Genomic DNA, 27,144 nt, shown 5'->3' on the forward strand with positions numbered 1-27,144 from the left:
ATTTCAATTTTCAAGTGGCAATTGCACCTCTTTTGAAGCAAAAAAGGTCTAACTATGGAGAAAGATGGGCTTACAATTTGTGAATGTATAATTTATAACATCTATAAACACATACCACGGAAGTCCCTATATCATCTAGGCATACTGGTATGCAGAGTCGCTTCAGTCATGTCCAACTCTTTGTGACCCCATGGACTGCAGCCCACCAGGCTTCTCTGTTCATGGGATTTTCCAGGCAAGAATACTGGAGTGGGATGCCATGCCCTCCTCCAGGGGATCTTCCCAACCCAGGGATTGAACCCTCGTCTCCTGTATTGCAGTTGGGATCTTTACGCTGAGCCACCTAGGAAGCCCTCAGGCATATTGATATCAGATCAGATCAGATCAGTCGCTCAGTCGTGTCCAACTCTTTGCGACCCCATGAATCGCAGCACGCCAGGCCTCCCTGTCCATCACCAACTCCCGGAGTTCACTGAGACTCACGTCCATTGAGTCAGGGATGCCATCCAGCCATCTCATCCTCTGTCGTCCCCTTCTCCTCCTGTCCCCAATCCCTCCCAGCATCAGTCTTTCCCAATGAGTCAACTCTTTGCATGAGGTGGCCAAAGTACTGGAGTTTCAGCTTTAGCATTATTCTTTCCAAAGAAATCCCAGGGCTGATCTCCTTCAGAATGGACTGGTTGGATCTCCTTGCAGTCCAAGGGACTCTCAAGAGTTTTCTCCAACACCACAGTTCAAAAGCATCCATTCTTCAGCGCTCAGCCTTCTTCACAGTCCAACTCTCACATCCACACATGACCACAGGAAAAACCATAGCCTTGACTAGACGAATCTTTGTTGGCAAAGTAATGTCTCTGCTTTTGATTATGCTATCTAGGTTGGTCATAACTTTCCTTCCAAGGAGTAAGCACCTTTTAATTTCATGGCTGCAGTCACCATCTGTAGTGATTTTGGAGCCCAGAAAAATAAAGTCTGACACTGTTTCCCCTGTTTCCCCATCTATTTCCCATGAAGTGGTGGGACCGGATGCCATGATCTTCATTTTCTGAATGTTGAGCTTTAAGCCAACTTTTTCACTCTCCACTTTCACTTTCATCAATAGGCTTTTGAGTTCCTCTTCACTTTCTGCCATAAGGGTGGTGTTATCTGCATATCTGAGGTTATTGATTTTCTCCCGGCAATCTTGATTCCAACTTGTGTTTCTCCTAGTCCAGCGTTTCTCATGATGTACTCTGCATAGAAGTTAAATAAACAGGGTGACAATATACAGCCTTGATGTACTCCTTTTCCTATTTGGAACCAGTCTCTTGTTCCATGTCCAGTTCTAACTGTTGCTTCCTGACCTGCATACATATTTCTCAAGAGGCAGATCAGGTGGTCTGGTATTCCCATCTCTCTCAGAATTTTCCACAGTTTATTGTGATCCACACAGTCAAAGGCTTTGGCATAGTCAATAAAGCAGAAATAGATGTTTTTCTGGAACTCTCTTGCTTTTTCCATGATCCAGCAGATGTTGGCAATTTGATCTCTGGTTCCTCTGCCTTTTCTAAAACCAGCTTGAACATCAGGAAGTTCACGGTTCACATATTGCTGAAGCCTGGCTTGGAGAATTTTGAGCATTACTTTACTAGCGTGTGAGATGAGTGCAATTGTGCGGTAGTTTGAGCATTCTTTGGCATTGCCTTTCTTTGGGATTGGAATGAAAACTGACCTTTTCCAGTCCTGTGGCCACTGCTGAGTTTTCCAAATTTGCTGGCATATTGAGTGCAGCACTTTCACAGCATCATCTTTTAGGATTTGGAATAGCCCAACTGGAATTCCATCACCTCCACTAGCTTTGTTTGTAGTGATGCTTTCTAAGGCCCACTTGACTTCACGTTCCAGGATGTCTGGCTCTAGGTGAGTGATCACACCATCGTGATTATCTGGGTCGTGAAGATCTTTGTTGTACAGTTCTTCTGTGTATTCTTGCCACCTCTTCTTAATATCTTCTGCTTCTGTTAGGTCCATACCATTTCTGTCCTTTATTGAGATCATCTTTGCATGAAATGTTCCTTTGATATCTCTGATTTTCTTGAAGAGATCCCTAGTCTTCCCCATTCTGTTGTTTTCCTCTTTTTCTTTGCATTGATCGCTGAAGAAGGCATTCTTATCTCTTCTTGCTGTTCTTTGGAACTCTGCATTCAGATGTTTATATCTTTCCTTTTCTCCTTTGCTTTTCGCTTCTCTTCTTTTCACAGCTATTTGTAAGGCCTCCCCAGACAGCCATTTTGCTTTTTTGCATTTCTTTTCTATGGGAATGGTCTTGATCCCTGTCTCCTGTACGATGTCACGAACCTCCATCCATAGTTCATCAGGCACTCTATCTATCAGATCTAGGCCCTTAAATCTATTTCTCACTTCCACTTATATAAATTCCTAAAACTGTGAGAAGGTGTTCTGGATTGTAAATTGTACCTCTCTACAGAGAGGTTATAAGAAAGGTATTCCTTCTCCCAGCTTTGAAGTAACCGTATGTGCAGTGATGTATTACAATTAGCAAAAACAACAGGTATGAAACTCCCCTGGTGGCTCAGACAGTAAAGTGTCAGCCTGCAGTGCGGAAGACCCAGGTTCAGTCCCTGGGTCGGGAAGATCCCCTGGAGAAGGAAATGGCACTGACTCCAGTACTCTTCCCTGGAGAATCCCATGGACCAGAGCCTGGTAGGCTGCAGTCCATGGGGTCTCAAGAGTCGGACACGACTGAGCGACTTCACTTTCACTTTCACAGGTATGAAAGGGCTTCCCCGGTAGCTCAGCAGTAAAGAATCCACCTGCCATGCAGGAGATTCGGGTTCAATCTCTGAGTCAGGAAGATCCCCTGGAGAAGGAAATGCTGCTGAAGAGCAGCCGGTCAGGGGCGCCGCCATTGTCCGGCCTCCACCAGGTGGGGCAGCCCCGGGGCACTGCCTCGTGACAGCCTCGTCCCTTTCACAAGAGCCACCTGTGCCCTCTCCCAAACCCTCGCAGGTGACTTCCTCTACTCGTGGCACTATGCTCGGCCTCAAATTAGGAGGCAGAAACAAAAACACGAAGTGCTAACGCAGAAGGAGGAGGCGAAGGGACCTTATGCCAAGGAAGAGTGGCTTTGGTCAGAAGCGCCAGACACGCACAGGCTGTGGCCACTTTGACCGGCTGAGGAGGCCCACAGGGGTCAAGGGAGAGGGACACACCCGAGACGGGAGCGGCCAGAATCACGGTGTGGGTGTGGCCTGCCCTGATCCTGCTGGACACCTGTTCTCAAGCACACTGGGGGCGCTGTGGGGGTCATAGTCCGTTCCTTGTGAGCCCAGGAGGGGTTCTGAATGTTTCTGGTCTTCAGCCATTTGGAAGTAAATGCATTTCCTCAGGTACTCTTTCCTGGTCTGAATGACTTAACAGAATTATTAAAAGTAAGGAGGCCAGTGCAAATCAACTATCCCTCAATTAAAAAAAAAAAAGGAAGAATGCCAAGGAGCACATGAAAAGATGCTCAACATCATTAGCCATTAGGGATCTGCACGTCGTAACCACAGTGAGGTACCACTCCACACCCAACAACAGCTGTAATTAAAGAGACGCCAGCATGTGTTGGTAGAGAAACGGGAACACTTGCGCTTTGGTGTTGGGGGGGGATGTGAAATGGAGCAGCTGCATTGGAAAAGAGTTTATCAGTTCCTCAAAACAGGAACTTATGACCCAGCAAGTCCACCCCTTAAAGGTCCACTCGAGACAAATGTACGCCCACACAGGACTTTCACGTTATTCCCAGCAGGCACAAGGTGGAAACCACCCAAACGCCCAGTGGCTGATGAATCGATAAACGAAACACTGTGCATCCACGCTATGGAATGTTTAGATCAGATCAGATCAGTCGCTCAGTCGTGTCCGACTCTTTGCGACCCCATGAATCGCAGCACGCCAGGCCTCCCTGTCCATCACCAACTCCCGGAGTTCACTCAGACTCACGTCCATCGAGTCAGTGATGCCATCCACCCATCTCATCCTCTGTCGTCCCCTGCTCCTCTTGCCCCCAATCATGGAATGAACTCATGGAATGTTACTCACACGTAAAAAAGCATGACGTCTTGACGCGTGCTGAAACATGGACGGAACTTGGAAACATCCTAAGTGACGGAAACCAGATTGAAAGGCCACATATTTAAGATTCCACTCATTCAAAAATTCGAATCAGCAAGTCCTTACGAGAAAAAGCAGATTGGTAGTTGCTGGGGGTTGAGGGAGGGGACAGTGGGGAGTGACTGCTCAATAGGTACAGGGTTTCCTTTTCAGGTGGTGAAACGTTTTTGAACTGGATAATTGATGGTTGTACGACATTGTGAATGTACTTAATGTCACCATTGGTAAATTTAGATTATGTGTATTCTATTGCCAAGAAACATAAGTATGCCACTTCTGTTAACTCTTCAGTATATGGGGTGCCCTAACTAATTCACACTAAAAACAATATAATAGACATTGTAATAATTTGAGAGGCTAGTTGTGCACATTTCCCAGCCCTCTGTGAAGGGTTTTAGTTGGCCCCACCCAACTCAGAATGAATAACATGGTAAATGAATTTTGAGTTGTAAAATGAGTGAGTCATTGGCATGTAATGTACATACAGCAAGATGACTATAGTCAATAATGTCATCATGTATATTTGAAAGTTGCCAAGAGAGTAAAACTCCTTATCACATACACAGCATTTTTCGGTAGCACTGTGTAGCAGGGCCGCTGGCCTTCTCGTGGTGGCCGCTTTGCGGTGTGTGCAGACATCACAGCGTCACGTTGCACCCCTGAGACTAGTGCGGCATGACATGCCAGCTGTGCCTCAGTGTGAGAAACCTCTGGTGGACTGTGTTGGCATTAATGGAAATTCAGAAGTCTCACTGAATTCTCACAGCAGTCCTCTGAGGTGGGAGGTATCGTTCCCACTTTTTATAAACAAGAAAATGAGAACTTAGGTTAAATAGTCTCACACGGCTAGTTAGTAGTGAAGCTGGGGTTTGAATTCCAGTTGGCCGATTCCCTGGTGAATGAAGGGTTTTCTATAGACTTCAGGTCTCAGCTTTAAGGCCTCTCAGTTTCATGACATCTTTAAAAACCCTGTTGGTAATTTTGAATTTGGAATTTTCTACTCCTTAAAGCAGATCTGACAAAAGTTGGATTTCTACGCAGAAAACGAATTACAAAAGTAGTCTTTAAACCCTGGAAGCCTGGGTGTGTACCAGAAGATATACACATACTGTTCCTGAAATCCATTGGAAGCAAGTCCCAGGAAGCCCGCACTTGGTATTTTCTATACACTTGGCTGCCCCGGGTCTTAGCTGCAGCATTTGAACTCTTAGCTGTGGCATGTGGGATCTAGTTCCCTGACCAGGGATGGAGCCCTGGCCCCTGCACTGGGAGCTCAGAGTCCTAGCCACTGGACCACCAGGGAAGTCCCAGGAAGCCAGCATTTTGCTCAGTGTAGAAAATGGCCTTGGCACCAGTCCTTCTGTAAAAACCTGCTAAGGAGTTGTGAACAGCTGTGCTTACAGTAATGTCTCAGAGGATTCTGAAGCTGGGTATCCTGATGGTAGTCCAGTGGTGTCTGCTCCAGGGAAAGTCCAGAGCAGGAGGGAACTGCAGCTACCGCAGGTGTGGCACCTCTGCTCCCACAGCGAGGCAAGGATGAGAGAAGCAGGCTCCAGGATGAGCTTGGAAATGCTTGTTGATGGACTGAATGAGTGTATCAGATAAGGGTGTTGGGCTCCTCCCTTTTGACCCTATGAATCACGTTTCTCTAGGCTTTCTTGAAACCATGACTGTCATTTACAAGCTTAGTAAACTTGATCCCCACCTTCAGGATATCTACAGCTTAGTATGGGAGATTATGAAAATATACACACACACATAGCTTTAACACAGGAGCAAGGGCCAAGAGTGAAAGGTACAAAGCTACAGGATTCCATGGGAGGGGGTGATCATATCTGCGGGCGGAGGAGCTGCTGAGTCAGGGGGTGCTGTAATCCTGTGGTCAGCCCAGAGACGGACGGGGTGGGTTCTGCCGGAGGGAGCAGAGGGACGGGGCAAGTTCAGCTTGCCAGGATTCAGGGCTCGTGGAGAGGATCATGGGAGATTTTGGATATACAGGTTAGAGTTATTATTTTGAGTGATAGGCTACAGGTTCGGTGTTCCTATGTCTCCTTTCAAATTGAAATAAGGGCATTATTAGGTCTAAAAGGTTTCTGCATGATGAAAAGCTGACTGATGTTTTAGGAGCATAAGTTCAAAGATTAAAAATTATGAGATGACTAAAGAGGCAAACTAAATGGCACGCTCTTTACAACTAAAAACTGGACTCTTGATGCCTGGAATAGGTCTGTTTCTGTAACTGTTGAGTGTAGTAAGACGACACACACATATACATGACTCAGGTGTTTATAACTCAGAGCCGTGGCTGATAGCAGCTTCCATTTTTATAACAATAGAAATTTGTGACATACTAAGTAAGGTTTCTTTTTTTCTCTTCATATGTATATGATTGAATGTTTTAATATTATCTCTTATTCTTTACTAGATCTCGCCCAACTTTCCATTTTATATTAATATTTAAAAACAACTTATGAGTCCTCTAGGAAGTTTAGAAACCATTTGATAATGACTATGAAAATACACTTCAAGTTTTTTAAAAATTAATACTTTTACTGAAAAATGAACTTAAATAGTTTTGATCTTTATGCTTTTAAAATAGCTGTTTTAACATAATTAAAATCTGTGGTTATATAAACTATCTTGGGCACTGCTTTTTTTTTTAATCTAAGTATAGTTGATTTACAATGTTGTATTTGTGGTGTACGGCAAAGTGATTCACTTTATATATTATATATCTATATATTCCTTTTCAGATTCTTTTCCATTTACTACAAGATACTGACTATAGTTCCCTACACTATACAGCAGGACCTTACTCATTTATGTGCAGTAGTTTGTATCTGCTAATCCCAGACTCCGAATTTATCCCTCTCCCTGCTCTCCCCTTTGTAACCATAAGTTTGCTTGCTGTGGCTGTAGTCTGTTTCTGTTTTGTAAATAAATTCATCGGCACCTTTTTTTTTTTTTTAGATTCCACATATAAGCGGTACCATATGATGTTTGTCTTTGACTTACTCCACTTAGTATGACCATCTCCAGGTCCATCATGTTGCTGCAAATGGCATGGTTTCATTATTTTTTTGGCTGAGTATATGCCATTGTGTATATGTGTATACATGACATCTTCTTTATCCATTCATCTGTCGATGGACACTGAGGTTGCTTCCATGTCTTGGCTAGTGTGATTAGTGCTGCTGTGAATACTGAGGGGGCACTGCTGTTTTAATTGAGCCTTTCACGTGTATTTCTTTGAATTCATAAGTAATCCATGTGATCATCATTTTGATGGCTGCCTCCGTCTCACTCCGTTCAGTTTTCCTCTGTTGGTACCGAGGTAGAGCCCCTGTGCTGGGGAGGAGGGTGAGCACGGTAGTGTTGGGATGAGGACAGGGTTTGTTTCTTCTTTGCTTTCATGAAAAATTGACCTTTAACAACAGGAACAAAAAAAAGCCCTTCTATGGTTTTCTGAAAAGTACATAAAACCCAGTATTCAGTAATCAAGGGATTGCAGTAGTTTTTCTTTCCTCATTTAAATATCAGTATGTTCAATTCAGTGAGCGCTCAATTGATAGGCGTTGTTCTGGTCACTTAGGCATAAATCAACAGGTAAAGGTCCCTGCTCTTGGGAACTCGCGTTCTATGGGTGGTAAACAGGTCTGATTTGCCAGGTGGTAATAAGGTGAGGGGCCGATGAGTGATGGAAAAGAGGGATGGGATGTAGCCAGTTTGGGTAGGGGGTCAAGGAGGTACGGGCTAGATGGAGAGTGGCAGGCAGATGTCCAGGGAGAGTAGTCCCTTGGAGGCTGGAAGTGCAGCGTTCCTGAGGCCTTGTGAGTTTGGGTCGCAGTTTGGAAGCCAGTCGGTAGAGGTGCAGTTAAGGCTGGAGAGAGAGGGGCTGAGGGCTGGAGAGGGGCTTACAGGGGTGGGACAGGTCCCGTGGGGCCTTGTAGGTCATGGTAAGAATGTTGTCTTTTAACCTGAGGTGGGGGTGGGGAGCTTCTGGAGATTTTGAACCCCAGAATGAAAAGGTTTGACTTAGGCTTTAAAAGGCTCTCTCTGGCTTCTGCCCACAGAAGAGACTGTAGAAGGGTGGGAACAGGGAGACAGGGTGGGAAGCTGTGGTACCAGTGCAGGCGAGCAGGAATGCTGGGCGGGACTGGGCATTGGCTGCCAGGGGCGGGGTCAGGGTGGCTTTCCAAGGTCTCAGGTTTGGATGCCTGCTAGACCCAGAGGAAATGTGAGTCCGGAGTTCCCTGTGGGAGCGTGTAGTTCTCCACCCCCGTGGACAAGACGGGCCCGTTTGCTCACCCAGGATCACTGAGACGCGACAGTGTGCCCTGTGGCTTCCCTCAGCTGGGAGGAAGCCAGCAGTTGTGAGCATCACAGCGTGCCAGATGCTTCACTTCTGTGTCCTCGTCTGAGTCTCACCGGGTTCTGTCAGGGGCTGTTTGTTTACACGTCCACCTCACAGACGGTCCAGGGAGGCAGGGAGCAGCCCTCCCCACCCCCAGAATGCCTCACAGCGCCAGGAACTTGCCAGTAGGGACCCTTTCCAGAGTTCCCTTCTCCAGTGTGAGCTGGGCTGCAGGCGTGGGGTCCCTGCCATTTGCGATGGGTCATTATCTTTTGATGGCTCCTTTCCTAAAGCATTTTTTGTTTCAAAAAGTTCAGGTGCCAGAAGCAGGCTGGCCACTGACTGCTCTGTTTGGCCACTTGGGCCTGTGTGTGTGTGTGTTTGGGCCACGACAGGTGTGGGAGGCCGGTTGTCACCTGTTGCCCTGGGGAGGCAGTCCTGCCCCTTTAGCTTTACTTCCTGCATAACCGACACATTGAGCTGAAATGGCTTCAAGCCGCCAGGCCAGCCCTCCCCAGTGCATCCGTGCCTCTGTGGTGCCAGCCACACACCGCCCCACCCACCAGGCAGCTGTTCCAATCAAAAAAAGCCCTACTAATTAAAGCGTCCCAGCAGATGCTGGGAGACTTGCCTTTCCCTGTATTTCACACGTGCCGGGCAGCATTCTGTCCTCGGGGCCCAGTGGGAAAATCCAGGTCCTTTCTCATGCTGGAGTGAGGATGCAAGGGGGTCAAGGGCGCAGGCTCGGGGTCAGACATGAGTCCAGATTCCAGCCCCACCGCCTTTAGTGCTTGTGTCATTTGGGGAAGTCCTCCAAGGCCTCTGTCTGAGCTCCCACCTCCGCTCAGTGGGTAACAGAGCTCCTCCCTCTGAGCTGGTGAGGACTAAGCGAGGCCATTTCTGTGAGGCAGCCTGCACGTGCTGACCCTGTGAGCATCAGAGATGTGCTCTCCCCTCTGAGCTGGAAAAAGGTAAAGAATGCTGGACTGTGAGAGCACCGGGTTACTCTGCTTGTTCTTACTCTGCGTTCCTGTTGTCTCTGTGGAGTAAGAGAGAGAATGAAATGGATTCTGGATTTTGTGGAGTCTCCCTTAAATTCACATCATAATAGAACTAACCAACATGCACCTGGGGTGTGTGGTTTTAGATTAATGGCCTTCCACTGGGAGCAGAAGCTTTGTTTTATTTCGTGTTTTTAAACTTGCCTAATTAGAGCTAGTTGCTTTAAACTGAGACAGCTGTAGTCTTTTGAAAAAACTCACTCAAAAATTTTAAGGTGGTTTTTACTGTTAATACTGAATTGAAACTGTTTCTCAGTGACTTTTCTCTGTGTTGACCTCATTGTTGTGTTTCAGGGTCCTGTTTTAATTATTTTAAATAATTTGCATCTTTCAGGTGTAGCATTTTTAATATTTAAATGAAAATGCCTACAGTTCATTAGTGACTCTGTAAGAATAACTGGTTGTCACCTTCATTCATTATTACTAATGCGCTTGCTTTCATTTTTACTGGCTTCAAAATGGTTGTCTTTTAGCCTTAATCTACTAAGCGATGAGAAAGGAAAATGAATAATTAATGTTAATGTACCTCACGTGATATAACTAATCTTTTAATGCTGTATTTTGCATTCACATGTAAGAAGACAACTGCTTGCAATCTGTATATGGATGCAACACTGATCAATTATCTGATATATAATATATACACTTGAATAAACATTGTTCTTTTAGCTAAAATAAGAGTAGTGCATTAACATCCAACTTTTAATATCTTCATTACAAATCCTGTACTTTAACTTGACAGCACTTATTTACAGCAGGTAGGCTAAATTATTTTAATTGCTAATCAAAATGAAGTAGAAAATGAACATTCAGTTTGCTTCCTGAACCAATCTAATGACAGAATTATCACCTAAACCCCAAATCTCTACCCTACTTAAAAATAATACTTAGTTAAAATCTTCTGAATGGACATCTTTCCTAGGTATTACCTTAGGTATTGTAAGACTAGATCTCTGATATTGTAGGATTGCATTTGCTCTGCACCTACCTGAAAAGACTTGATTCTAAAATATCCAGAAGGGTTTCTAATGATAATTCCCATTGAGAGTTAAGTCCTGTTATTAGAATAATTTGTTGTTGTTTAGTCACTAAGTCGAGTCCGACGTTGCAATCCTGTGGGCTGCAGCACACCAGGCTCTTCTATCTTCCACTATCTCCCAAGTTTGTTCCAATTCATGTCCATTGAGTCAGTGATGCTATCTAACCAGCTCATCCTCTGTTGTCCCCTTCTCCTTTTGCTTCAATCTTTCCCAGCATCAGGGTCTTTTCCAATGAGTCGGCTCTTCGCATCAGGTGGCCAAAGTACTGGATCTTCAGCATCAGTCCTTCCAATGAATATTCAGAGTTGATTTCCTTTAGGTTTGACTGGTTTGATCTCCTTGCTGTCCAAGGGATTCTGAAGAATCTTATCCAGCACCACAATTTAAAAGCATCAATTCTTCAGCGCTCAGCCTTCTCTATGTTAGGATAATAGTAATATTTTATCTTTAAAAGCATTCTTACATAAGCTTAAAATTAATTCAGCATGTCAGTCCTATGGGGTTTATTAGTTTCCATTTATTCTTTCTTCAGACCTTATTCAGAAAAATGTCTCTTAAAAAAGAAAAAATGTTTTAATGTTTCTTTTTCTAGCGACCTCCTTAATCCACTTTTCTTTTACTGCCACACTTCCCAAACAAGTAGTTTATACCAGCTTCTCCCTGCCTCTCCCAATCTTTACCAGAGGTCAGGAAGCTGGAAGGTGTCAAATACTAAGTGTCTAGTATGTGTCTTGCTCATGGTACGTTTCCCTTATCAGGATACTTAATCCTCACAACTCAGGTTGCCAGGTGTCTGGCACTGAACCCACGGAGTCTGGGATTGTAGCTTCTTGCTTGGCAAACTGAAAATTTTATAAACAAAAATGTCTCGTTTTCTTTTTTTTAAATTATCTTGTTTGTGGCTCAGGAGCCTCTGAGACTGGACCTCAGTGTTACTAAATCTTGGTGATAAGAAACCAAAGATGCCAGGAATTTGCTCCTGGAGGCCCTGTGGGTAGAAACAGCCCCAGGTGACAGCCGGCTCTGCTGAGGCTGCAGATGAACGCCCAGAGGTTAGGACCCAGGCATGTGGGTTCCACCAAAGTCATTTTTCCTGTAGGCACTTCTGTAACCAGGATGCGTATAGCAGTAGAATCAAACACTACAGATGCCACCTTCTGAGGGGTCCAGCTTTCACTGGTTTTCTTCTCTTGCCATCACTGAACTTCCATGCTTTACTGCAGTCAGCCTTCCATGCATTGATTCAGTGTATTCATTAACGACCAGACTCTTAAGGCCTGTATGTTCCTGGCGGGCACCTGGGTGGGGGGCCGGCACACAGGTAACGGAATCGGGAGATCCACTTGTCTTCCATGTGTAACTGCCAGAAGCTTCCGACGCCGCGTGTGTGTTCCTCCCAGCGAGGGGCTGGTTCCTAATCACTGCAGGGCCCACGCGACTGCCGCAAATTTATTTTTAATTAATAGGCTTTATTTTTTAGAGTGCTTTTAGGTTTACACAGAACTGCGAGACCTCACAGAGTTGTCACCTTGCTCTCTCCCCTGCTCACTGTTTGCTCTGTTTTTAAGTCCTGCACCGGTGTGGTGCATTCGTCACAAATGATGGACCAAGCCTGGCACATGATTAACTAAAGACCATAGTTTACACTGGGCCTCTATGAGCTTGACAAATACATAAAGTGCACCCCTACCAACCTTTGGCAGTCACTGATTCTTTTTTTTTTCCCATCAATGTTTCTATAGTTGTACCTTTTCCAGAATGTCATTTAGTTGGAATTGCATATTAGGCAGCCTTTTCAGACTGGCTTCTTTCACTAAGCAACATATATTTAAAATTCCTCCATCTTTTTGTGGTTTAACAGCTGGTTTCTTTGGTTTCTTTTTAGTCCCTGAAGAACATTCAGTTGTACACACGTGCCACAGTTGGTTTATCCACTGAGTTGGGTTGTTTCCAGGTTTTGGCAGTATGAATAAAGCTGCTTTAGGTATTCACATACAGGTTTTTCCACAGACGTAATAATTCTAGGCATTTGAGTAAACACCTAGGAGTACAATTACTAGGATAAGACTAGTTTTGAATATAAGAATAGTTCGAATAAATTGAGGAAGACTGTTTACCTGGGTAAGAAACCGCCTGCCTTGAAGCCGCAGGAAGCTCTGCGTTCCCGCCCGTCCTGAATGAGCGCTCCTCTTGCTCCACAGCGGCATCTGGTGCTGTCAGCATTCTGGGTTACAGCCATTCTGACAGGTGTGTGCTGGTATCTCGTTTTAATTTGTAAGTTCCCATATGACATGGAGAGCATCTTGTCATATGCTTATTTGCCATCTGTATAACTTACATTTTAACTGAGCTGTTTTTGTTATGTTTGAGCTTTAAATGGTCTTTATTATTTGGGATACAAGTCCTTTATCAGATATGTGTGTTGCGGATATTTCCTCCCAGTCTGTGAACTTGTCTTTTCATTCTACTAACAGTAATTTTTGTAGACCAGAAGTTGTGATTTTAATGAAGTCCAGCTTGCCAGTTTTTTCTTTCACGAATCATGCTTTTGGCGTGATAGCTAAAAACTCAGTGCTAAACCAAAGTCATGTGAATTTTCTCTGGCTTTATCTTCTTAAAGTTTTATTGTTTGGCATTTTACATTTAGGTGTGTGCTCCATTTTGAGTTGCTTTTTATGAAAAATGTACGGTCAGGCTCTAGATTTGTTTCTCTGCAAGTGGGTATCTAGTTGTTTAGCACCCTTTGCTAAAAGGACTGCCCTTTCTCCATTATTTTTGTCCCCCTCGTTGTCTTTGGGTTGCTTTTGAAAATCCTCCTAAATGGAGTGTTATAACCCACTGTTATTATCCTGGAGTCCTGTTGATGGGTGACGTGGTAAAGTATTGGAAAGGAGGAGCATCCTTTATAATCCCATGTTTAAATCTCCATTTTGGTTGTTTTGTGATGTATTACTGGTTTTTGGTGGGCCACAGTATGGGGGTCATGACCTTCCGAAGAGTTTCTCAGGCTTTTTTCCCCTCTCCTTACTTGAGACAGGAAAGCGAGAGGGGTTGCAGGTAGCTAATTGTCCTTCCCCAGATCAGATAAGGCTTAGAAAAGTGTTTCCCTGGAGGGCTAGCCTTCCTTACTCAGAACAGAGCAAGAACAGGATAACTGAGCAAATTTCAAAACACTTTCCCCTCCCCACCACCAGAAGCCCCAGAGGAATTTTCTCCATTCCTTACAATACAAACTTGGTTGGGGGGTGGGGGTGCCTCCTAGAGACAAAACTCCTGAGAAGTGAGCCTGCGTTGTTTTTAACTCTCCACACGGAGCCTCCACTGATTCCTCATTTACCCCTTGCGTTCCTGGCAACCGTGGCTCCAGCATCAGTTTCTACTCCCTGTAAACTCTGATTTTCCACATCATTCTAATTCTCTGATGAATCTGAGAGTTGTTTTTCAGTGTGTTTAGCTTGTTTTTTGTTGTGAGTAAGGGAGTGACAACTTCAAAGCTTTTTATGCATTGGAGCAGAAGCCAGAAGTGCCCTTACAGTTGGTTCTAACCAACAGGAGTCAGGTATGCCTGTTTTCATAATGGATGGATCCTGATGGAGTCCCTTTAACTACAGTATTGTGAAAGGCTGTGAGGCGGAAGAAAGTGGAGTGTAGTCTGTTTGATGGTGGGAGATTGAAAATTTTCCTTTGGGGACCCTGGGAATAAAGGGGGGGGGTCAATGAGAGAGGAGATGAGCTTAGAAGAGTTTGGTGTCTATTTCTCTCATTCTGTAAGTCTTAAGAGTTCTTCCAAAGCATTTAAAAGATACACACACACACACACACACACACACACACACACAAACATATATATATATATAACATATAAGGCTTACCAGGTGGCGCCAATGCTAAAGAATCTGCTGCTGATGCAGGAGACATAAGAGACACCGGTTCGATCCCTGGGTCAGGAAGATCCCCTGAAGGAAGAAATGGCAACCCACTCCAGTATTCTTGCCTGGAAAATTCCATGGACAGAGGAACCTGGCGGACTACAGTCCACGGGTCGCCAAGAGTCAGATACAGCCAAGCACGCACGCCATATTTGTATAAGGAGCAAAAAATAGTAAAACACGGTGACTAGTTACAGGTTGACAGCCTCATACGTGGATTTTATTTCGGGAAGATGAGTGCTTACCCAGAAAATGGCTTGTTGAGTGGGGGGGTTCTGTTGGCGTATGTCATGCATTATGGGGCTCACTTGCTCCTCTGCCTGGGCACGCACACCTTACCAGCCAGGGTTTCTCTTCAGTGTTCAGGACAGAATCACACCCACCCAAGCCTGTGAAGAGCATGTTCTGGTTACCACCTGCTCGCTCCTTTGGCATCGTGCCTGTCTGCACGTTGTTTATTTGCACAACTTCCACAGTGACGAGAGAGGAGCCCCTCCATCCACCTGCACCCAGGGGCTTGGGTGGACAGCGCTGAGAGATGTTCTGAGACGCTGGCAGGTTGGGTCGCCTGTTGCTGGTTACTAACGACGGGCTCTGTGCTAACTCAGTGTTGATAACCCTGAGTGCATCTGGTTTTGTTTTTTTTTTTTAACATCTCCCACCTGTGTATAATTTGCTTTTACTTTCATTATATTTTTTCTGCATCACATTAGGTATTTGGAAAACTCTCAGGAAAAGTATGGCCTTTTTACAGTAACTCTTTATTGTAATCACTTTTCCTTTAATTCATACGGTGTAACTTTAGGCCCATAGTGGGTTGGCTTCCACCTTGTCATTTTATTGTCCGATTCCACTTGAAGTCACATGGAGGAAATAGCGTGTGACTCAGTCATTGCTCTGCACTCTCCAGAAATAACAGACGTTGTGAGTATCCATGATCAAATATAAATGAGAAATAACACTTACGCCTACATGTTCTGTGTCCCCGAAGTCTGCTAGTAGTTTCCCTCTGGCTCCTCTAAACTTGCACCATGAACTGATGAATAATTTCCTAGTTGAAAATATATTAATAGTGCCATGACTAACCCATGTTTCAGATGAAAACCTTGTGTTCATACAGGTAATACTTTTCAAAATTTTGTTTTTTAAAGTCCATACTGTCTATTGGCTAAACATGTGTATCTTCATACAGTATTGTCCAAAATGTTAGATCTGTTCATGGTTCCTAGAATTAGAGTTTACCACCAATAGCTATTATTTGTATGAATTTTAGAGAAAAAATTGATGGTAGACATTGACTTTTTAGTTGTATCAACATCATGATTTTGAAAAATAAGTATATATTTCAATTCCTTTAATACTGCCATTTAAGAATATAATTTATTCAGACTGGGTCACATTACTGTACTTACTATGAGTTTCTTCCCAAAATATTGACTCAAAACCTAAAAGGGACAAAAAGGAAATGACTGATCCTGTACATACAGTGCTGTAGTTCCTGGGACCGGCACGTAGACTCCTGTTGGGGCGTTTACTTAGTTTTGCTCCACTGGATTCTGGGCTATGCTTTCTCAACTGCTCTTTCTTTTTTCAAAACAAGTTTTTTCTTCCTAAATGTAATTTATGAAAAAGTAGGTTATGGAGCTAAGGGTAAAACATGTGTGATTCCACATCTCAGACATAAAGTAACACTTGCTTTATTAAGAGTAAACTTCTGTACATTGAACATAAAGGCTATTTTCATTTTCTGTTCCAAGATACTCTTTGGGCAGCTTGCATAATCACAGGAAAGATGCTTTTTAATCCTTTTTATGCCTGAGGACTCAGAAGTTGCTGCTCTGAGGTCGGCATTTAAATTCCACCAACAGAGAGGGACTTAGCAGGGGTAAGGTTAGGTGTTCCGTTCCTGCCCACAGAGTGAATGGTCTGTTTCACTGGGCCCTTCCATCAGGCTCTGCAGTGGGGAGGGGGCGTGGGCAGGAGGGGAGAATGAGGAGGGGTGCAGGCAGCCGGGGCTCTCAGGTCAGGCCGAGCACCCGCTTCAACAGTGCTGGTGTTCTCACAAGCCCAGACTTATGGCAGCACATATCTCGGAGGTCGATGTTATATAAGATTGTAGAAATAAAGTTCTTGACAACATGAAAAAAAAAATTGTGAACACTTTCCTCCTAGCCTGAATCATTCTGACTGATTTAAGCAAAATTATTTTAAGTAGATCTGATTTGCTCAGAATAGAGTGCTTGATTTTCAAATAATTGGTTTTTGTTGTTTATTATTCATCTCCAACTGGGAGTTATTTATGGGTTTAAAATAGATGTGAAGTTTATTAATATTTCACCTCAGATTATTTCAATACATGAAACGACATTAATGTAATTATATTCTTGGTCAGATAAAGGCTTCCTTTGTGAAGAGCTTGGTTTGTGTATTTGTTTCATGGTGAGCTTTAGGAGAACGGAATCACAGGATAAATAGAGTCAGGATCACTGAAGATGCACAGTGGGTGCCTTGATACCCTGGCGGGGGCCCTCACACTCATACTTATCCAGCAGCAGTTCTTGGAATCACATGGTGCCTAGGGGCTTCCGTACCTCTAACCTATTAACCCAGTTATATCCTTCCAGGAGATTCTCTGCCCTCACCACCTACCATGGTCATTTTCAGCAACACCGTTCATGGTGGGCTTCAGGCTGAGGAGTTGGTTTATCTGGGACACCATGGGAGGGAGTGACATTTTACATGTAGAATTGGAGAGCCCCCTGGCACCTGGGAGGAAGAAGATCCAGAAGAGAACGGGCTGGGAGTCAGGAGAAATGAGAGCTAGAAAGAGGAGGGCAGCTCCTCCGAGGTCCAGCTGGCAGGTTGACACGTGTGGGGCAGGGGCGTCTGGGGAGACTCCCCCACCTCTGCTGGAGCAGGTTGTCTAGCGAACACGGACGTCCCATGTCATCCCCATGGGCCGCCTCTGCTGGGCAGGGGAGGGCTGGCACGTTTGTCACCCAAGGAAACAGGATGAATCAGGGCGCGGTTCCACCCCCAAGCTGGCCCAAGCGATGGCACCAGGGAGTGAGTCTTTGTCCGTGAGTGTGACACACGGGCGGGGCGTCAACCCCTAGGACTGGCTGGCTTGCAGCCCGGAGCTGGGGTTAGAGAATATGGTGAGTGTACTGGTAGGCATGCTGAACACGAGGTGCCCGATGGGATGGCAGGTGGGCGTGTTCAGGATGGGTTGAATTTCTGAGTCTGAAGATGAGGGAGGAGCCTGGGCTGGCTCTCCTCGAGTCAGATGTTCTGAGGTGTCCCCAGAGCTGGGCACGATAGAGTCCTTTGCACAGAGGTGCTCGCCGAAGCCCGAGTCCAGTCTGCAGTCTTTCCCTCTTTCCCCACGTCTGCCGTAGTCATCCTCTTCATTCTCCCTCCTCAACAGCCGTTCAGTTTTGCCCAAAGAGTTCCTTTTCACCTGCCCACTGAACTGTAGGATGGTCCCCCCGGCACGTTGTGTGGTGTGGTATGACTTGGTGGTGGTCCTGACGCTGTTGCTCCCAGTTCTTGGATATCAGGCCCATTTGGTTCCTGTAGAGACCTCCGTTGGCAGAGGGAGGCTCTTGTTCCCTTCCTTCTAGAAGCCGGGAGGCAGCGCTCTGCCACACGCTGCAAGAGATGCACCTGGAGCATCTAGTTGCTTTTTGGAGCAATAACTCCTTTGTCCTGGAATATGTAGCCCCAGGAGACAGAACAAGGTCCCTGCTGCAGTTTCCCAGATTTTTTTTTTTTTTTTTTTTAGATTTTCCAGAGTGATAAAAGAACTAATATAAGAAAAAGAAAATAACCTTTATCTTTTATGCCTGACAGATAATCAGATTACCCAGGGGATTAGATCAAAAATGAGTCATTTGTTCCTATAATTAGTTACTATAATGACCAATAATCTTTTATAAGAGAATTTAACAATTAAACCGGATAAGTAGGCTTCAGCTTAGGAAATGGGTAAATAGCGAGAGGACAAGGGGAGTTTGAAGGCAGAGCTGGCGGGCGTTGTGGAGTGTTGTGTTGTGGTGGTGTTGTCATCGGGTGTCCACCCCTGCTGTTGGGCCACAGCCAGTGTTCCCAGTGCCCCGGGGCCTGGTGCCCACCTGCCCTGGGAGCAGCTGTGGACTAGACCTCACCCACCAGTTTACTTCCTCTCGTATCTTTACAACACACCACACGGTGGCTTTTCATCCTAACATCCCTGATTTTGTTCACAGGCCATGTTCTTATAGAGATTTCGAGTATCCACAAGAAACTCAACGAGAGTCTTGATGAAAATGTATGTGAACAGTTTTTCTATTTACCAAATATACTTATTTTATTTTGCTTCAAGTCTCAAACCTGGTCTCAACTTTTCACTTGTGTTCACAGTTCAAAAAATTCCATAAGGAGATTATCTATGAGCTGGAGAAGAAGACAGAGCTTGATGTGAAATATATGAATGTGAGGACCAGGTTTTGCTGCACCTGCCCTGGGTGGAGGGCGCCCGGGGAGGGGAACCGAGTTTTCAGGGAGGCTGCGCTCGCCTGATGGCTGAGCCTAAGGAGAGCTTCCCCATGGTTGAGCTGGCGGGGCAGTGAGTATGAAGGCTGCAGTACCCCGTTAAAACACAGCCAGACCGGAAAACAGGTACAACGTTTACCTTACAGGCGACTCTCAAAAGATACCAAGCAGAACACAGGCATAGATTAGATTCTCTGGAGAAATCGCAAGCTGAATTGAAGAAGATAAGAAGGAAAAGTCAAGGAGGACGAAATCCATTCAAATATGAATGCAAAGAGATTGAGGTAAACCTTTCAGCACTGTGTTACTTTATTTTGGGGTGGATGGTTTATACAGTTAATGGGAGGCATGCTTATCTCAGTCAGCCTATACTTTATCCATCAGATGTGCTGCTGCTGAAAGTCAAAACTAAGCATTTTGACTTGGTGGGAGCTGAAGGCCGCAGAGTTCCCCAGAGTTAAGAATAATTAGTCAAGAGCACTGGTGTTTTCTCCTGACTTTGGGAGAGTGATAAGCATTGTGTCCCCATTTTACAGATGGGAAAAGTGAGGCTTCGGTTAACTCACATGGTTGGCACTTGTAAATGTGATTTGATCTTGAACTTTCTGGTTCCAAAAGGCGTTATTTTCCAGTGAAACATGATCCTGTCCCTGAAGTAAAAGTAATGTTTTATGCAAATTGCCAAGTGGAATGTAGGGCCTTTGGCAACCTCTCTCCAGGCATGGGTCAGGGACCTTAATGAGAATGTTGATACCTGCTCAGATCAGGTTAGGGCTCTGTTGGTCTGTCTAATGTTTATCTGCCTTCAGCATTCACTCCATTATCAAAATAAATCCTCTGTAAAGATGGCAGGAGATAAGTGTCAGGCTGGGTAGCTGTTTGGTTCCTCATGTCATACTTGTATAATTATTATTTATTTTCCTAGTACGTAGAAACCATTACTTCTCGCCAGAATGAAATCCAGAAATTTATTGCAGATGGTTGCAAAGAAGCCCTGCTTGAAGAGAAAAGGCGCTTCTGCTTTCTAGTCGACAAGCACTGCAGCTTTTCGAGTCAGATACACCATTACCACATGCAGGTGGGCACAGCAGCAAATGTCTTCCTCACATTTAAACGCCCTCGACGTGCTTAACCTTCCATAGGTGCCCAGTATAAAGCAAGGGGCTCATTTTGCCAAGGAAAGAATTCTAAGGAAATCATTTTTGACCAACTTGAATGAGTAAACTTTTAGAAATGTAGATGAAATGGTCAAATGTTTGCTTATCATGTTGAATTTACTAACACCCACTCATATTTAATCAATGGCTGAGAAATGGCACTTTTCCCCTTTTCTCACCCATGAGCCAGCCTCTCTCAGACTCTCCCTGATGCATCTTCAGCATCAGTGTCTTCACCAGAACCACGGGGTGAGTCCCGCCAGCCCGGACCCCACCGGGGTGGTCTGAGAGGCTCGCCTGGGGGTCCGTGTAGACGGTGTTGCTGGATATCCTGCCCTAGACCACAGACCCCGTCACAGCTTCAGGACCGCTGGATGGGGTCCTCTGTCACTCTCCTCAGGGTGTGTGTGCTCCTGACGCCATCAGCCCCGTAACCAGCGCTGTCACCCTCCTTCAGCACGTGCAGTTGTGAGGCCGTCCTTCCAGGAGTCATCACAAACTGTGTCCTGGATTTCCTTCCCGCCTTTTTTTCTTTTTTTAATAAAACTATGGAATCTATTTGGCTTCTGTAAGCATCCAAAACTAGCAGTGACTGAGGTCAAATATTCACTGTTATTCACGATGAAGTAATTTAGAGAGCACTCCATCATGTGAGAAGCGTTCTAAAAGCTTGGATATCGGGCTGCTTCCTTTTGGGGGGAACCTGGCCTTGTATGCATGCATATATCATAGTTACGTACTCCATAAACTTGAAGGAACATTCAGCTACCAAATCTAAATAGCCAAGGTCTCCAACTGTCACAGAAAAGAAAAACAAACCTGCTGCATTCGATGACGACATCTGTCCCCAGCACTTCTGTAGTAGCTTCGGCACTGTTTCCACGGTGAGGGTGTCCACCAGTGGGGGCCGGAAGCAGCCTTGAAGCTCTCTGTGACGACAGCCCGCCTCCCCCAGCAATGGGGCAACTTGATCTATTTCCAGAGAGCTCTGGTAGTTGACAGAGTCTTCCGCACACTGAACCTTGGGTCCCAGTTACGTTTTACCTCGTGACGCGAGCCAAATTCCCTTCTTTCTCTACCAGGAGTCTCTTTGGAGCCTTCCCTGGCCCCAGTGCTTTCAGTGGCTCCTTGGACACAGTAGCCAAGGCCGTTGGTCCCTGGCGTGTCCAGGCCACAGGCAGGGGACAGGAGTGGGGCAAGGGGCAGGGTTCAGGATTCGTATCGGCACCCCCAGACCATGCCTGATGAACACAGAGTCTACATGAAAACAGTACAGTTGTTACGAAAATAGTTCCACAAAAGATGCTCTACTTCCCTCTTTCAACTAAATTGCCGCCTAGAAAGGGGGGTCTTATAAGGGCTCCTGGGAATCCGGGAGTCTAGTCAGAGGAAGAGCCAGGCTGTGGGAGGCAGGACAGACACCTCCACCTCTAGGGCTGGGCAGTCTCAGCGCTGTCTTCCTAAGCCTCTGCACCCAGCTGCTGCCTGCCCGAGGGCCCGGCCGGGCTGTGGTCAGGACTGCCACTCAGCACTGCGCTGACTCCAGAGAACTACCACGCTCTGCCTCTGGTCCCGCCGTCCCGTAGAGCACCTTCTCAGGACAGATCTGAGTCGCCCTCCAGGGCACCAGGCCTCTTTCTCTGGAGTTAAGTCCACTCCTGGTCCTCTTGCTCCATCAGAGGCGCTTCTCATGGAAGGGGTGGGAGGAAGACACAGGGGTCGGCAGTTCTCGGGCCCCTGAGAAACATGGGGGTTAACACAGATTGCTCCACCTTCGGTGTTAGTTCTGAACTTCTGAACCATCAACAATCCTTGTATCAGCCTGAACTCTACCCACACTGAGGGAGACAGGAAATCCCTTTACAACAGGAGCCTACGTGCTCCTCAGCAAATAAGACACAGCAGATCCTCACAGATGCTTCAGCTACTGCTGAATTTAACTCCTCGCTCCCACACTTCCGGTGGTAAGCCAGGAATCTGAGTAGTAGTAGTTACCGTTTGTGTCAGTCTTTCTAACAATACACGTTTGTTTGTCTTTGGTTTTGTTTCTTTTGAATTTATAGTCTGCAGAACTGATCAATTCCAAACTGCCTCGGTGGCAAGAAACCTGTAGTGATGTCACCAAAGTGCCAGAGAAAATCATGAACATGATCGAAGAAATTAAGACCCCCATCTCCACCCCAATGTCCGGAACACCCCTGCCTTCACCCATGATCGAGAGAAGCAGCATGGTAAGAGCTAGTCATCACCTCAAGATTTCAGCCAGATTTGCACAACAGAGCAAGGCTGCCTTTGTCAGTGGAAATCACGGGCCACCCGTATCATTTCCAGGGCCTACCTTTCCTCACTGCGACTTCACCCTTCCAGCAGTGCAAGCACCAGACGTGGCCCCTCTCCCTCCCCGAGGCTGGGCCTGTCCCCAGACCCACGCTCTTGCCTGCCACTTCTCCCCCCGCCCAGCGCCAACCGCTGTGCGTAAGAAATGACCTTGACAGTCTGGCCTGTTATGGAGCAGGCAGGGTGATCCTGGCTGGATCGCAAAGGCCAGAACCTCAACAGGCAGCAGAATGTTAGCAACAGAGGATTCTGAAAACTTTCAGGGAGGGGAAAATGGATTACTTATTACAAAGAAAAGAGAATCCCACTGAAACCAGACTTCTTTTTAGAAAACTAGGTGTCAGAAAGTAATGGACTAATGCACTCAAAATTCTGTGGAAAAATACTTTTAAATGGAGAAGCCTCGAGCCAAGCAGCATTTAAAAGGGAGCCTCGAAACCCACAGAGACAGAAAGTAGATGAGTGCTGTTCAGGGGCTGGGGGAATGGGGAGTAACTGCTTTAAAAGGTGGGGGACTTCCCTGGAGGGCCAGTGGGTAAGACTCTGCACTTCCACTGCAGGGGACGAGGGTCCAGTCCCTGGTCAGGGAACTAAGATGCACGGGCAGGCCAAAATAAATAAATAAATAGACAAAAGAAGGGGGTATTCTTAAAATAATTAAAAATGGGGCATTACCCTGCAAACAAGAGAATTTGGGGAAGAAAATGGAATCTAAAGCATGTAATACAAAACAGCCCTGGGGACCGATCTCTAATGCCATTGCTGGGTTATACTCGGATTAAACTAATAAGGGATTTTTTACAGGTTGGGCAAGATTGTGACAGCCTTTCTAAATACCCACCAAAGATCCCCGCGGCTCCTTCAGCCAGAGCCTTGACCAGCCCTTTGATCGATCTGTTTAAGAACCCAGCCACAGTCGCACAGAACTCAGAAAGAAAAAATAATTTAACAGGTGAGCTGTTTAGTTGAATTTCCTTTAAAATACCTTTAAATTTCTTAAATATTTAGGTAAGTGTGCCTTGAGATCTACATCCCATGAGTCACAAAGAGTCGGCCATGACTGAAGCAACTTAGCCCACATGCACGTCGTGAGCTAGAAGTAAATCCACGTGTGTGGTAGCACCGGTCCACACTGGCTCAGGGGAACTCACACCTCCAGACAGGGTCCAGGTTGATTCTAAAACTAAAAAAAAAAAAAAATAAAACTCAAGCTGAAACTCTACCGGTTAAGTAACATCCCTATTTCTTCGTAACCTGTATTTTACTTTCTTTCTCTGTGAATTTGCCTATTCTAAGAACTTCATAAGAGTGGAGTCAAACAAAAATAAAATAAAATAAAAAGTAAAACTGTAGGACGTTGCGTCAACAGATATGACTTCTGTATGCTGACAGATGTTTCCATAAACATAGTATTGAAAGGTGTTACATTTTCAATACATGCTTAGAAGAGAGCCTCACGCTGTGTTCCATATCCACTGGCAGCTGAGATAAAATCTCTTTTCAATGAAAGGACGAAACAGATGATAGAAATTCACATATCACAGTTGTGGTTCCTGGTCTCACCGGTAGGCTGCGATTGAATTATACTCAGTGTTTTTCATCATCACTAACAGAGCATGTCAAAATTCTCCAAGCCAGGCTTCAGCAGTACGTGAACCGTGAACCTCTAGATGTTCAAGCTGGTTTTAAAACCAGCTTGAACATCCGCTGGATCGTCGAAAAAGCAAGAGAGTTCCAGAAAAACATCTATTCCTGCTTTATTGACTATGCCAAAGCCTTTGACTGTGTGGATCACAATAAACTGTGGAAAATTCTGAAAGAGATGGGGATACCAGACCACCTGACCTGCCTCTTGAGAAACCTATATGCAGGTCAGGAAGCAACAGTTAGAACTGGACATGGAACAATAGACTGGTTCCAAACAGGAAAAGGAGTACGTCAAGACTGTATATTGTCACCCTGCTTGTTTAACTTCTCTGCAGAGTACATCATGAGAAACGCTGGGCTGGAAGAAACACAAGCTGGAATCCAGACTGCCAGGAGAAATATCAATAACCTCAGATATGCAGATGACACCACCCTTATGGCAGAAAGTGAAGAGGAACTAAAAAGCCTCTTGATGAAAGTGAAAGAGGAGAGTACAAAAGTTGGCTTAAAGCTCAACATTCAGAAAACGAAGATCATGGCATCCGGTCCCATCACTTCATGGGAATTAGATGGGGAAACAGTGTCAGACTTTATTTTTGGGGGCTCCAAAATCACTGCAGTTGGTGATTGCAGCCATGAAATTAAAAGACACTTACTCCTTGGAAGGAAAGTTATGAGCAACCTAGATAGCATATTGAAAAGCAAACATACTTTGCCAACAAAGGTCCGTCTAGTCAAGGCTATGGTTTTTCCAGCGGTCATGTATAGATGTGAGAGTTGGACTGTGAAGAAAGCTGAGCGCTGAAGAATTGATGCTTTTGAACTATGGTGTTGGAGAAGACTCTTGGGAGTCCCTTGAACTGCAAGGAGATCCAACCAGTCCATTCTAAAGGAGACCAGTCCTGGGTATTCATTGGAAGGACTGATGCTGAAGCTGAAACTCCAGTACTTTGGCCACCTCATGCAAAGAGTTGACTCATTGGAAAAGACTCTGATGCTGGGAGGGATTGGGGGCAAGAGGAGAAGGGGACGACAGAGGATGAGATGGCTGGATGGCATCACCAACTCGATGGCCATGAGTTTGGGTGGACTCCGGGAGTTGGTGATGGACAGGGAGGCCTGGCGTGCTTCGATTCATGGGGTCGCAAAGAGTCGGACACGACTAAGCGACTGAACTAAACTGACTGAACAAAGCATTTCATGCTTTCTGGAGGCTTCAGTTTCAACTGTTAACATTTCTTAACCCAGCTGACACACTCTGAGTAAATCAGGAACACGTCTTGTCTGCAGGCATTTCTGATGGCTTCAGCTAGGCTCCACTCTTGCCTGCAGTTTGGCGTCGAGGACCTCAAGACTGTGGTGGCACTGGGCGTGTGGGGGTCTCACAGGCCCCTTGGGGGTGAAGGTCATGGCAGTCACACAGGGCACTGCTAGCGAGAGTCCACAGGCTGTCCACCGCGTGCAGCTGTTGGGGAAGAGATGAGACTTTCAGAATGTCAGCTGCAAAGATGACACTGTAGTCACTCACCTTTGAAGACCGCGAGTTCTGTACATATAATATAGGGTGAAAGCATACAGCACTGCGTGCCGCCCGGCCACTCACAGGACTCTTTGGTTCTTGTTGGAAAAGCTAAATGAAAATCACTGGATCCGGCGCAACCTTGATAATTAGAGTAGGCGGCATGTCAAGCAGAGAGCAGAGTTTACATTGTAGTGTCAAAAATTTCCGAGGACGATGAAGAAAGAGATTCTGCATTGTTTTATAGTAAATAGTAGGCTAGCAAAATTTGAGTGGAAAAAAGATAGCTGGAAAAAAATGTTTCCATTCCATTTTTTTGCAGGCGTTAGGGTGGGCTGGTAAAGGCCAGCCCGCATTTGAGCTGAGACCTGACTGCGCAGCGATGGCTGTGGAGCCTGGCCGCCCGTGTGGGGCTTGTCTGGTTCCCGGGTCGGCCTGGGTGCTGAGGGAGGGGTCGGTCCGCGGGGGGCGGGGTCAGCACGTGCTGCCCAACTCGCGGCTGAGCGGCCACGCTGTCCCCAGCGTCCTCCTCTCTCATGGCACAAGCTCTGGGCAGTTTGGTCTGAGCTGGTGCCTGACAGCGCTTCCACGAGCTGTGGTGGGTGAGCGGGGCGGGGAGAGGTGCAGGCTGGGTGGTGTGGAGCACTGGCCTCTATGGGCCATCCCGAGAGACTCCGTGCGGGTGAGGCTGGGCCACACGGCTTTATCCTCTTGGTCTGAAGAGCCTTTGGCCACAGGCTCCTCCTCCAAGAGGCCTCGGGCCAGGCTTAGGCGCTCTCCCTGTCTGTTGCTGTCTGTCCAGCCACAGGTGGAAGTGTGGGGATAGAACCAATTGGCATCTCAGTGGAATGAGTGCGCTGGTGACATGGGGTGGCCGGGTTTCTGGGGTGGGCACCTTTGAACTCGCCCAGTCATTCTTGAAAAACTCATAGCTGCCCTGCTTGCTTCCCACAGGTTCTTCCGTTGACCCCAATTTGCCGCGATCGGTTTCCATGGCCTCCGGACTGAACATGGTGAAAAAGCAGAAAGTGAAAACCATCTTTCCGCACACGGCCGGTGCTAACCAGACCTTGCTCAGCTTCGCACAGGGAGACGTCATCACGCTGCTCATCTCCGAGGAGAAGGATGGCTGGATGTACGGGGAGCACGACAGCACCAAAATGTGGGTCCCGGGTCGGGCCGTCCCCACCCCGAGGGCTCCCGTCGAGGCCGTCCTTGAGGGCAGTTGAGCGCCTCCGCCCCAGCGAGGCCACACTTCAGTGACAGTTCTAGCCTAGTTAGCTGCCATTGTCTGTCTGCGTTGTTCCCAAGCTGTGTTCTGCATGTGTGTGCATATAGAGATAAGTTTTTAAAAAATTTTGGCCATACTGCATGGCACATGGGATCTTAGTTCCCCAACCCGGAACTGA

The 27,144-nt window shown here is 46.1% G+C and overlaps 1 protein-coding gene across 1 annotated transcript in view; it reads left to right on the plus strand.

Moving 5' to 3' along the window:
• BAIAP2L1 (BAR/IMD domain containing adaptor protein 2 like 1) overlaps window positions 1-27,144 on the plus strand; it is an 80,383-nt gene that overhangs the window by 40,868 nt on the left and 12,371 nt on the right. The window contains exons 4-10 of the mRNA XM_003587844.5: window positions 18,790-18,851; window positions 18,944-19,015; window positions 19,222-19,359; window positions 20,001-20,153; window positions 22,296-22,463; window positions 23,374-23,521; window positions 26,690-26,897. Coding sequence (XP_003587892.2) covers window positions 18,790-18,851; window positions 18,944-19,015; window positions 19,222-19,359; window positions 20,001-20,153; window positions 22,296-22,463; window positions 23,374-23,521; window positions 26,690-26,897 — 949 coding nt within the window. The remainder of the gene's footprint in view (window positions 1-18,789; window positions 18,852-18,943; window positions 19,016-19,221; window positions 19,360-20,000; window positions 20,154-22,295; window positions 22,464-23,373; window positions 23,522-26,689; window positions 26,898-27,144) is intronic.

Source organism: Bos taurus, chromosome 25 (assembly GCF_002263795.3).
Source record: "Bos taurus isolate L1 Dominette 01449 registration number 42190680 breed Hereford chromosome 25, ARS-UCD2.0, whole genome shotgun sequence".
In the NCBI taxonomy this organism is placed as follows: Eukaryota; Metazoa; Chordata; class Mammalia; order Artiodactyla; family Bovidae; genus Bos; species Bos taurus.